At 49.6% G+C, this 12529-nt stretch overlaps 1 protein-coding gene across 1 annotated transcript; it reads left to right on the top strand.

Moving 5' to 3' along the window:
- Nucleotides 1–238: 238 nt before the first annotated feature.
- Nucleotides 239–12489, top strand: E2F4 (E2F transcription factor 4). Its single transcript, XM_054516152.1, has 10 exons — nucleotides 239–415; nucleotides 2217–2326; nucleotides 2804–2967; nucleotides 3460–3501; nucleotides 6120–6181; nucleotides 6321–6606; nucleotides 7013–7177; nucleotides 8281–8328; nucleotides 9862–9906; nucleotides 10219–12489. The coding sequence occupies exons 1-10, from the start codon at nucleotides 239–241 to the stop codon at nucleotides 10332–10334; spliced, it is 1215 nt and encodes a 404-aa protein (XP_054372127.1). The 3' UTR covers nucleotides 10335–12489.
- Nucleotides 12490–12529: the final 40 nt, after the last annotated feature.

The raw sequence follows: 12529 nt of genomic DNA, 5'->3' as shown, positions 1-12529 counted from the left end.
TGAGCTTCGGCTTCGGTACCACAGGGCGGGAGTTTGACTTTGGCACCGCAGAACGGCGAGGGGATGAACGCACCCCTGGCTTTACTCCCCCAGACCGACGGGGCTGCCGGAACACCGGGAGCAAGGCGGAACAGCTCCGTAGCCCCGGGAGGCGGTGGGGGGGGGGGAGTCCCCCGTCCCCGCCCCGCCGCCGTCCCCGCCCCGGAGGTTCCCGGGGAGCCCCGCGGCCCGGAAGCGGATGCGCGGCCCCGGAGCCGGCGGCGGGCAGATGGCGGAGTGCGGGGCGCAGCCCCCCGGGGGTGGCAGCGGGGCTGCGGGCGCGCCCAGCCGGCACGAGAAGAGCCTGGGGCTGCTGACCACCAAGTTCGTGTCGCTGCTGCAGGAGGCCAAGGACGGCGTGCTCGACCTCAAGCTGGTGCGGGGGCAGGCGGCGGGGGGCTCGGGCTCCGCCGGCCCAGGGCTGGGCTCGGAGGAAGCGGCCGCCGGGAGAGCGGGGATCCGGCGGGACCGGGGCTCCGGCGGCTGGAGCGGGTTTGGAAGGGGAGAACGGGGACATGGCAGCGCCCGGTGCAGCAGGTGGTTTAGATTGGATTACAGGAAAAATTTCTACACAGCAAGAGTGGTGAGGCACTGGTGGAATGGGCTGCTCAGGGCAGCGGTGGAGTCACTGTCCCTGGTCAGAAGGTTTGTGGATGTGGCGCTTAGTGGTGGGGTTTAGTGGCTGGGATCGATGATCCTGGAGGGTTTTCCAGCCGTTTCTAGGTGCACGGAAAGCGGGGTACCTGGGGGTGCGGCAGAGCTGCCGGCCGTGCACAGAGGGCTCTGCATTGGCCGCCCTCCCGGCCCCTCCTGCTCCTCCTTCCCAGCCCTTCTCCCCACCCCATCGGGTTGTCCCGGGCACTCTTTTTTCCCCAGGACCTTGCCATACATTGCAGGTGTTTGTGTGCTTCAGTTGCAGAACCATTTGACCACCTTGTTCTCTTCTGTGTTCTTGCCCTTTACTTGGTGACTGGCACCAAAACCTCAGACACCTACAGAAACACACACCTATAGAAACTGTCCGTACAGCACTTAACCCTCCCGGCACACACCAGGAGGGAGAGTGTGGTCAGAGTCACCTGCCAGAGGTTTTCTCACATTCCTTTAGGCAGTGGAGAAGTGCTGTGTGAATGCTTCTTGCTTCTATATTTTTAAAATCTTCACCTAGAGGAAGTAACACAGTGCAATGTATAATACTTAATCTCTGGCCTTTCCTGTAGGGGAAGTTCCTTTGCTGTGGTTTATATAATCATCTCTAATGTGGGCACGTGTGTGAGACAGGCAAGTGCCAGAAAGCCCCAATAATGCAGGGCTGGAGGAGTTTCCTGGCTCCATGCCTGTGCCAAATTGTTTTCTCATTGAATTTGACAATATCTTTGTGCTTCAAATGTCCATTAGGGGAATTCATGTTGGTCAGTGTGATTTATGTAATTGTGTGGTGCAGGGTATCCAAAGTCCTGGCCCCTCGCTGGTGGGTGACAGGGACATGGTTCCTGTGCTGACCTGCTCTGTCTGCACTGCCACTGCCATTGTTGGTCCTGGCTGTGCACACATTAACTCTTGCTGGTGCCAGGTTGCTGTATGGTAGTGGAAACAGTTCCATTCCTTGAGTCCTGAAACCTGAGGGGAAAAGGGTCGTGTGAGCAAGGCAGGGAAGCCCCAGGCTTGCTCATGTTTACTCTCCACTTGGAATCATGTCATTCAAACAGAGGAGTCTCTTGTAAAGGTATTGATTCTTTGTCAAGTGGCATCAGATCAGCTTTAGAAAAGACCTTGTGAATGTTGATTTCACTGAAGTGTTGCAGAGACAGCTCTCAGCATTCCCCTTCCAATCTCCATCTCTACCCAAGGGAGCACTGAATTTTTAGGCTGCTGAACTACTGTTTTCTAGCACTGCTTTGCTACTGGAGAATGGTGATTTTTGGATCCACTGCAAGCAGGAGTGCTGGAATTTGGTTTGTGTTTAGTGGGGAGGCTGTGGGGTAAGAAAAAAAGAAGAATGAGTGACTTCTTCTAATGGTCATATGAGATCAAGAACATGGCTGTGTAACTTGAAACGCTGGAACAGAAGAGGTATGAAATGGGGAGCAAACTACTTGGCCAGGAGTTAATCTGCCAGGCAGGAAGGAGCTAAACATGACTGAGAGTTTGGAATTAAGTGTCTTAACCTTTTTCAGGCTGCAGATACCTTGGCTGTGCGACAGAAGCGACGGATCTACGATATCACAAATGTCCTGGAAGGCATCGGGTTGATCGAGAAGAAGTCCAAGAACAGTATCCAGTGGAAGTGAGTGGCAGAGATGGTCTAAATCATTCACAGGTCCCTTCTAGTGCAGGTTTAAGTGACAGTGGGATTAAAATGCCCTGTGCAGAGGGAGGTTCCTCAGTGGTCCATGCTCTTGCCTCCCCCAGCTGGGCTGTGCTGATGGCACAGTGAGGAAAGCTGAAGTATGTATGGTGTCTCTCTTACAGCAAAGGTGTTATTTTGGTACAAGCTAAACATTTGCACTGCCTTGGTCTAGAAAAGATGCCTGTCATGACACTGGGGGTGGGGAAGAGTCCTGCTAGACTGTGGGAAATAGAAAGATGTACCAAACATTGCTGTGCTGGGAGCTGGGGATTTAGAGTGGGTACAGACATGGCTTTCCAGGCAATCTGGCATTGATGTTTGACACAGGTGGGAATAAGAGGCTGGCAGAGAGGTTGGGGTTGGTCTGGGGGCCTCAGGAGGCTGATATATCTCACCCATTTCTGCTTTACCCAGGGGGGTGGGTCCTGGCTGCAACACACGTGAAATAGCTCACAAACTGATCGAGCTGAAGGCAGACATTGAGGACTTGGAGCAGCGGGAACAGGAGCTGGAGCAGCAGAAGATGTGGGTTCAGCAGAGCATCAAAAATGTTACAGAAGACATGCAGAACAGTCGATATCCTTTGTGTGAAGTGATGGCTCTGTCTCCATGTTCACTTGCTGGGCTGGGAAGCAGAGACCTGAGGGCTTGGTGGGTGCTGACTTGTTGCTGCTGGAGAAGCTGCACTGAAAGGGTCAAAAGGCAGCACCTTGGTTTGAAATTAGGGTAACTGTCCAGCCTGGAGACCTGCTTTTCTCTGCATCCAGCTTCTCCTCTGGCTTTTGGAAGTAAAAAACACAGTAATGTTTACCACAATGAGAAAAGTGCTTCTTTCTGAGTCACAGGTGCCACTTTCTGGAGTGCAGAGCAGCTCTTGTGGCTTAACTATCTCAGGATGTCAGCTCTGACAGGCATGGAGCTTGCAGACCTCACCTGCAGACTACTTCAGAGTGTGGCATGGAGAGCCTTCTGGGAATGGTGTTCCTTGTGCTCAGGAAGGAAACACCAGGTGCTTTGAGCTCTCTGTCTGTGCAGGAAGCTGCAGCCTTTCTCCTTAACCTTGGGAACATTAGCATATGTGACACATGAAGATATCTGCAAGTGCTTCACAGGTGAGGAAATGCTCATTTTCAATAAGGTGCACTGTTGTAAAGATGTGATGCTGCAGGCCTGTCAGTCTGTCCCAGCTGCTCTCCTTTCTCCAAGAAAGAGCCCACAGAGCAGACTGTGGGCTGGCCAACAGCATCAAGTGAAATGTAATGTCAGCTCTGATGCTGTCCTGGGTTTGTGTGCCCCTGAGTTGCAGCTTTCTTGTCTCCATTAGAGGGGACAGGCCATATCTTTTACTTGTGCTTAAAGGAATAGAGGTGCTGCTCCTAAGGAAGTCTTCTTGCTGGGTTTCACAGTTGGGTGTATGTGTGTTATGTTAGAAGCCCTTAATTTTAAGGGCTTGGGTGGGCAGTGTTCTAATGACAGGAAACAAATTTTATTTCACAGTAGAAACCATGGTGTAAACGGGGAAATAGTATTAAAGGTGGTCCCTCAGCTACATCATTTCCCCTGCCAACAAGAATGCAGGAAGGAGACAGCAGAGGACAGAAGGGAATGCACCACTTTCTCTGCTCTCACTCCCTTCATTCCTAAAGCTGGGGGGGCTGTATCAGAAGTCCTATATTCTGTCTCTAGGCAAAAGTGAAGAAAACCCACAGCAGTCTTTGTTTCTTCTGCTGCCAATTCTAATGACAGATGTAAGACCAGATTAATGCCTGGTGGCCAGCAGGCAGTGGGGCAGCCTCAGTACATAAACTGCTTTTCCCAGCTGTAGTGGTGTGGAGTCACAGCTCCTTTCTGCTTCAGTGGGTGCCTGACCTCTCCTGACCTGGCAACCTGCTGCTGCTTAGCTGCTGCAGAGATTGAAGCTGTTTACCCTGGCTGCCTCCAGCCATGCATAATCTCACCTGTGTCTGGCTCTCCTCACCTCCTCCAAGCACTTTTCTCACCCTACACTTCATCAGCTCCTCTGTTTGCTGTCACTGCCTTTGTGCTTTCCTTGTTCACCAAGTTCCTGCTGGTGTAACGGTTGCATCACCACCCCTTGGCTTTGCTCTTTCTTCTGGTTGAAGCTGCACTTTTGGGGGCAGGGATTGTGTTTTCAGTTTGAGAGTGCTGGGGGCCAGATCACTCGTAACAGTCTGGAAGAGTTTACTGGAGACCAGCAAACAGCTCCTTGCTTGGCTGGTTGAGTGTTTTGCATTTCATTGCACCTGGTTTTTGTAAACCACTTTGTGTTTGAGGTCAGACCTCACCAAAACATGCAGAGATTAGATCTTACTGAGGGTAGGTGTCAGTTCCCTCTAGAATGGAGGCTTTCATCCATGGTTTTCCATTGCCTGTCCAGTTTTCCTGTATGGATATGCCTTACATGATTCTTTTTCCTCTCCTGAACATCTGAGCCTTACAGAGGTTCTTTGGTTAAACCTCTTGTGTGCTCAAACTGTGGTGGAGGTTGAATTTCAGCTCTTGGTTTTTCTCATTGACTGCTATTGAACTGGCTTGCTCCAAGATTTCCACTCTTGGACTCTTGTCAAATAGAGATTAATTAAAAAAGAAAGAAGAGAAGTAAGAATAAAACAAGAGAGAAGTAAGAATAAAAATTTCCCAGTCAGTTTTAGTGACTGGGAAACCTAATTTCTGCATCTGTTGCTGTGATGCATTTTGCACTTGCAGATTCAAAAAGGAAGTGGAAACCTACTGGGTGCTCTTTTGTACAAGTATTTGGGACATATTTATCAAAGAAGATACAAACCCAGCACCTGTCTCTGAAACTGACAGCTCTTACAGCTTGAGCTGGTGCCTTTGAGCTTCATTATGCATTTTAAATGTCTTTACATTTTTCTTAAGTGTAGATTTGTTAAACAAGCCCCATCCAATTGACAAATCCCATGTTGTTTTTAATCCCTTTACCTTTTGCTGACCTGACTTTTGATTGCCAGCCTGAAATTAAGGGATGTGCTTTTCTGCTGTCCACTCTTTCTCATCACTCTGGGGATCTTCTGTGTTAATTACCACGTGAGGCTTAATCAGAATACTGGGGAATTGTGAATATTAACCACACTAAAGCTTAAACATTCAAAGTGAAAGCTGCAAGCTGCTTGATCTAAATATGTCAGATATTCACAGCTCTGGTATTTCTCTGTTCATGTTTCTCTAAACCCAGATACAGGCTGGGAGCTGCTTGCCTGTGACTGTTGAGTTATTAGGGTGCAGGTCTTAAGGAGCTGCAGAACTTGGAAAGGAAGGATGCTGTCAGCCTGGCTTCCAGCCCCACATGTGCTGGGCTCTGTGAAGGGTCCAGTACCACCAAGGCAGCTCTGGCTAGTAGTAGAGACTGGGGAGTGTTGGTGTTAGGTGTTGGGACACCAGCCTGAGGTTGGCAGCCTGGCTCTGAGCCTGGTTCAACCCCATCTCTCTGCTGGCAGTGCAGCTCTCTTGTTTCTAATTCGCATCTAAAAGCTTGTGACAGCAGAATGAAGGATACTTCCCTTAGGGTTCAGATGTTCTTAAGAGGGAATTTAAGCTAGTTCTTCCGAGGCATTAGGAGCTGTATGATGTGCTGGGATGTAGATGGCTTCCTTCCATGGAGGATTGCCAGGAGAGGAAGGGGCATTGAGGTGGGTTCTTTATCAGTGCTTAATTAACATTACAGCCCTGACTGCTTCTGTTTTCACAGGAGACACCCTCCTTGTGATTCGAGCCCCATCAGGCACACGTTTGGAGGTTCCTGTTCCTGAGGTCAGTGATAAATTCATGGGCAAAGTGCAGGGGCTCTGTGTGTGTGCATGTACATGTATGTTTTCCCTGTGGAAAATTGATATGCTATTTGAAAACGGTTTTTAATGTAAGTCTGTGTTTTGCTTTTGGTTTTTTTCAGGGCCTAAATGGACAGAAGAAATACCAGATCCACCTGAAGAGCACAAGTGGTCCCATTGATGTTCTCCTAGTAAACAAAGATACTTGGAGCTCTCCTCCTGTCGTACTCCCTGTCCCTCCCCCTGAAGACCTCATTCAGTGCCAGGCAGCTGCACCCTCGAAACCACAAATCCCACCACTCGCCCACTTCCAGGAGGCCTCTGTTCCCAGCAGCACCCAGCCCTCCACACCAACACCCACCAGCACTCAGGACCATGGGCCTCCCACACAGAAAAGTGCAGGCACAGGTGAGAGGGAGCTACAGGAGGCAGAAATGGGCTGGTGGCTGGTAGAGCAGGGTACATTCCTTGGGGCTGGCACTGCTGAATGTGCAGCATTGAGAGCTCCTGGCAGAGGGGCATTGCTGCCTTTGCTGCTGCCCTTCCTTTGGCCTTGGTTAGTGGGACTGGTTGTGCTCAGGGAGATCAGGCACTTGGCTTCAGCAGGTAGTGCCAACCTGGAGGGGAGAAGCTGGTCATGCAGGTTCATTGATCAGCAGGAAATATGTCCAACTATGGACCTGGAGAAAAGCAGGAAAGCTTCTCCCTGTGTAGCTGCCTGGCCAGCACTGCCAGCAAGGGCTGAGTGTGTGCTGCAGCTGCCTTTGGGCTGGTGGGAGATGACGTTCCTGGGTGTGTCTGTGGCTGTTCCCAGAGTGCGATGTCCCGGCGGCAGAGGCCAAGGGCAGCGGTGACTTCGAGGGGCAGCCGGCGGCGCTGGACACGCAGCTGCTGCAGTCCTCAGCCTCACTGGACAGCAGCTCTGTCCTGCCCAGCACCTCTACCTCCTTTGAGCCCATCAAGCCCGACCCTACAGGAGGTGAGTGTGCTACTTGTTTCATGTGTTGCTCCAAAATCCTGCTGCTGGGAGTGAGGGAAAGGCTGCTGGGCCTGGAGGAAGGAGCTGAACTCCATTCTGCCTTTGCTGTCAGCCAGTCTGCAAAGGATGAGTAGGCATTGCCCTGTGAGGCTGCCAGGAAACATGGTGACAAGGTGACTGTGTCTTGTCTAGTGTCCTGCTGCTTTCTGTGACATCAGTACTAGAAAATCTGCAAAGGACACCCTCATGACACATGTCTCTACTGTTACGTGTCAGGTTATTCCCTTTCAATCCTTTCTGAAGAGTAAGGTCCTATTTTTGAGACTGCGTGAAGTTACAGAATTTTTAGCCACCACTGAGAGCACCTTTGTAACTTGGGGAGTTTTCTGTATTAGGAGAGCTCGTCTCCCTTTTCCTTCTTTGCTCAGGAATACTTCATTTGTCTTTAGTGATCTTGTGTTCTTAGTGACCCTGCAGTATGTATTTGGGGAGCTCCTTGATGTGCTTTAATAAAGGAACTCTGGAGCTTTATGCCAGGAAATGGCAGGCTGGCCCAAGGAGAGAAAAGCATCCTCTAGGTAAGCCACACTGCTGGAATGTTTTGAAGCCCACCTTCCCTGCAGAAACACTCGAGGTTAGGTTATGGTTAGAAGAAGAAATCTTATTCAAACACAGCTCACCCAGTGCTTTTTTCACTTCTGCTGCTGGCGTGTCTCAGAGCAGCATGAGCTGTGGAGTCATCTTGGTTGTGGAATTAGGCCTTGGATGTGCATATATCTTATCACTGTGCCTCTCCAAAGGCATGTCCCCATCCTACACAAGGTAATCAGGGCAGTGTACTGGGTGAGGTTTACAGACACAGCTGCTGACTGTGATAACATGTTCATGTCCCAGGGCTCTTACAAATTTATTTTAAAGTAGTGGAGCTCAAGTGTTTTGTTGCTTGTCATTGCAGCAGAAATATCTGACATGGAGTGTGGGAAGACACTTTCTGGATGATTTGGGTGTGTAAGGAGCACAGTAGGTTTGTGGGTGATTCTGCTGTAAAGCATTTCAGACTCTTCATGTAATGATCCAAACCATCTGGTTTGTTGTATTTGCAGTACTGGAACTTCCCAAAGAGCTGTCAGAGATGTTTGATCCAATGAGAGGTACGTTCATTCCCTGACCACAGCTTTTCTCTGTACCCATCTATCCACAGAAAAGGGACAATTTGTTTGATTTGCTCCCTTTTAGATTATTTTGTGGATGTGGTTTTGTAAGGTGCTTGTGGTCTTTGGTGGCTGCTGGCCCTCTACTAAAGAGTAGTTAGGCACTTTTAAAATTACTGGTTTTTGTATGTATTTTTCTGTCTCCATGTTTCCAGCAACCTCTGTTAGATCTTGTCTGCAGTGCACCAGCAAGGGCTTTCCTGTCCCCATGCCAATGCTAATCCATGTTCAGCCTTTCCATGCTCCTGCTTCAGCTTGTCAGCAGTATGGAAAGAAAAATCCCTGCTAAGTCTTGTTTCAGCTTTAGCTGCCTAAGGCTAATCCAAGCAAATAATCTGGGGAGATAGTGTTCTCTCTTCAAAATACTTCTCAGTGGTGGTGGTGGAGGAGCTGGTAATTTTGGAGCAGGAGGGGAGGGAGATGCTGTTACTTGTGTTTGGAGTTCTGACTCTGCCCAAGGAATATCTGAAGGTTGCTGCCTAATGGTGGGACAGACTCTGGGTTAAGGGCAGAAATCATGAAGGAATTTGGTCTGACATAAACCTAAACTGAGAAACTTTATCAGTACATTTATTTCTCTTCACTGCTGGCCAAATACTTTGTAGCCCCACAGCAAGGCAGGGCCAAGTACACCCAAGCACTCCACTGGTGGTCATAGGAGATGGACAACAGCTGTCCTTGGTTCCATGCTCTAGCAGATGCTTTGTGAAGGTGCTGCCTTTGGGTAAAAGTCTCCACAGACCCAAACACAGACACATGTGAGTCTCCAATCTGTGTGCTCTTAGCCCTGGGCTCCACAGTCAGCCTGGAGAACATCCTTCCTCCTTGCCCAGCACCTCTGCTGCAGATAGTGGATGAAGTCTTGATGATGTCTAATTACATCTGAAGAGTAAGTTCACAATGTGAGATATAAACTGCTGCAAAGCCCCAGCCGTGTAGGAGATCTAACTTACCCAAAGAACACTACTGTGTCACTGTGTGGACGCTATTGTAAAGGAGATATTTACTTTCTATGGTAAAGTATGTGGTTTTATGGAGTATTCTTCCCAGTTTGGAGGGGGAAGATGAAAAAATCCAAGAGCAAAGGACAAAACAGAGTCAACAGCTACAGAGGCAACACTCAGGACTGGAAGAGAACAGCACAGCAGAGCTCAGAGGAACGGTCCTTGCAGCACACTCCATGCAGCCTCTCATCCTCTGTGTGATCCCAGTCATGGTGCCCTGGTGCTGGCAGCTGCTTTAAGGCTGTGCAATCTAAGCCACAGGAGCTGGAGTTCTCTCATAGTGTTTTGTGCTGGAATTACTTTTACTACATGGTTTTATCTCTTTTAAGCACAAGCTTCCTTTCACCGCCTGCTGCACATGCTGTGCCTTAGCCAGAGAAGGGATAACAAGGGTGGGGAAAGTGGGGAACTACTCAGGAGCAGACCAGGAGAGCAGACTGTTTTGCTACCATGCTTGTCTCTTCCCCAGAATGTGTGAACTCTGAGCTGCTGGAAGAGCTGATGTCATCTGAAGGTGAGTCTTCTGTCATGGTGTGGCCTTTCTGGGAGGAAGACCATACTGTGTGACTTCACCCAGCTGGCAGCCTTGTGACTGCAGACTCCCCTCGTCTTTTCTGGGCTCTGGACACAGACTCAGTTCTTGCTGTCCTGCCAGTCCCTGAGAGAGGTGTGAGACCCAGGAGTCTCTTCAGTTCTGTGAGGCTGACTGAAAACACCTCAAAGACTGTTCCTGTGAGGTGGCTGCTCTGCTCAGTGCCATTGGCAGCTCTCAGCTGGGGTGGGAGTGCTGAGTTTTGTAACCAACCCTGGGCTTCTCTTTCCCCAGTGTTTGCTCCCTTGCTCCGCCTCTCCCCTCCACCTGGAGATCACGACTACATCTACAACCTGGATGAGAGTGAAGGTGTCTGTGACCTCTTTGATGTGCCTGTCCTCAACCTCTGACTTCTCAGTGCGGCTGTGAGCCCTGCAAACACGGACTGTTTTGTAACTCTTTGGAAAGTGTCTATTTTTGGATTCCTTTTGTGCTAGAGCTCGATGGCCGAATCATTCAGAGATGCTCTCAAATGGACTCAGAACCAAGAGATGTGGACTTGCAGGCTGGGAGCCTCCCCGTAGTTTGCTTCTTCTCTGGTGCACGTGCAAGACGCACGTGCAGCTTTCCCCCCGCATCTCTCCACTGGATCCTGGGCCTCACTTCAAAGGCTCTGTGTTTTGAGTGTTCCCAGTTCACCTGCAGAATTTGCCCACGTGCCTCTCTGAGCTTCCTCCAATCTGCATGCCTTGGTTTTTCCTGCACTCCCAGAGGCACTTTGCACCTCCTAGTTACCAGCTGCTACAAGGAGCCCCAATACCATGGTCAGTTCACAAGCCCAGAGGTTGTTTGTTAGATTTCTTTGTGTTAGTGGTTCAGATTGGGGTAGTTTTATTTCCAAAAGGCATCAAGAGGGAAAAAAAAAAATGGCACCAAAGTGTCTATTTCTTTCAGTGACTTCAGACCAAGCTAGTATGTTTTACAAAAAGCACTTTTTTTTAGCCAGCTGTGCCTCCTAGTAGGATTCAGGAGCTGAGTGCTCCTTGTAGGACCCAGGAGCACTGAGCCTTTCCCTGTTGGTGCATCAGCAGGAATGTTGGATCTGCTTTCACCAGCCTTCTGATGCACAGCCCCAGGGGCTCCAGCTCCTTGTCCAGCAGCTGTGCTGTTTCTGCAGGGCTAAAGCAGAGGTGCCAGTATGGTTTTGTTTTTAATTTTTGGTTTTGCCTGACTGAAGAGATGTTTCAAAGGATAAGACTGCTTCAGCTGGTGCCTGTAAGGTACTCCAGAGACATCAGAGCCTGCTCATATTTGCAAATAGCTGGGTTTTTCCAACCATTGCACTTGAACTTGCAACTGTCTGAAAGGTGACCAAGCAGTTACAATTCAGTAGTATTTTGCTGTGACAGGTTATGTAGGTGTTGTCAAAATAGTGAGCTTTTTTTACCCCTTTTTCTCTCAGGATCAGGTTTTCTGTATATTTGAATTTGCTCCCTTAGTGCCCATACCCACACTCCCAGTTCCTGATCCTGTGGCAGGTCGTTACCTGCTGTGATGCCTTCTCTGCATCATTTTTCCTCAACGTTTTCTTCATTGCTTTGTAACGGAAGGTCTGCTGTTGGCTTCTTTAGGATCATCAGCTGGTACCAGGCTGGGACCTTGTGTAGTTTAATTGGAGTAAAAATGTCCTGATGGAATTTGTATTGTATTTTGCAAGCCCCAACTTTGGGTTTTGGTCAGATCCTGTGAGTGTCTTTAGTTTTGCACATCTTCGTGCCACCACAGTGGAAGCAGCTGTCCTGCCTTTCCTGCTCTGCAAACTGCTGAACAGAGAGCCAGGCCAGGCCATGGCTGGCTGCTGCACCCAGGGAGCTTCCAGCCATCCACTTAAACAGCTGATGTTTTATTTCTCTGCGTAGCTGCTCACTGCCCGTGACCTATACAACCAGCTGCAGCACCAGCACTAAGGGATGTAAAGTATGAAGAGCCTGCAGAGGTGAGAAGAGCATGTGCTTGGGACCTGTGTCCCTGGAGTGGCTCCTCAGGCCCTCTCATTTTGCATGGGACTCCTCCACAAGGACTGTTCATTTCTGCAGTAACAAAGCACTGGCAGCCTCTTTGGGGAAAGCATGAACAACTCAGGAAGAGCAATGGGACACGAGTTTGGCAGCTGCTGCTGGCAAGACAGCTGAGGTTTGAGACCCCTCTGGCGGGTGAACTTCAGCCTGCATGCTGCCTGTCCCTAAACCTTCCCCTCTCCACGTGGAAGCTGACCAGAATCCCTTGGTCCTGCCTGTTGACAAGGCTCCGTGGCTTTGGTGTAGCTCGAGCTCTTCATGTACTGCCTGGCCCTTGCCCTCCTTCCCAGTGTTCATGTCCACCACCAGTTAGACGACCTCCCAAAAAGGATACCTAGAGAAAAATTTACAGTTGCAAATGAACTTTTGATTCATATATAAAGATTATTTTTATACTTTTTTTTTTTTCAAGGGAAGAAAATTGCCTGTCATATTTGTACAGAGTGTTCTCTGACGTGAATAAACAAAAACTTTCCAGAGTTTCTCACCTTGCCCCAGCCTGTGCCTCCTCTCTGCCCTAGCCCAGG

This window comes from Molothrus ater, chromosome 12, assembly GCF_012460135.2.
Source record: "Molothrus ater isolate BHLD 08-10-18 breed brown headed cowbird chromosome 12, BPBGC_Mater_1.1, whole genome shotgun sequence".
NCBI classification, from domain to species: domain Eukaryota; kingdom Metazoa; phylum Chordata; class Aves; order Passeriformes; family Icteridae; genus Molothrus; species Molothrus ater.
The sequence above is the reverse complement of the archived record's forward strand: the minus strand, read 5'-3'. Positions and strand labels throughout refer to the sequence as shown.

Coding starts and splice junctions, on each gene's coding strand:
- E2F4 (XM_054516152.1), top strand. CDS start 239: ATGCGCGGCCCCGGAGCCGGCGGCGGGCAGATGGCGGAGTGCGGGGCG. Junction 2,327..2,803: donor AAGAACAGTATCCAGTGGAA/GTGAGTGGCAGA, acceptor TGCTTTACCCAG/GGGGGTGGGTCCTGGCTGCA. Junction 7,178..8,280: donor CAAGCCCGACCCTACAGGAG/GTGAGTGTGCTA, acceptor TTGTATTTGCAG/TACTGGAACTTCCCAAAGAG.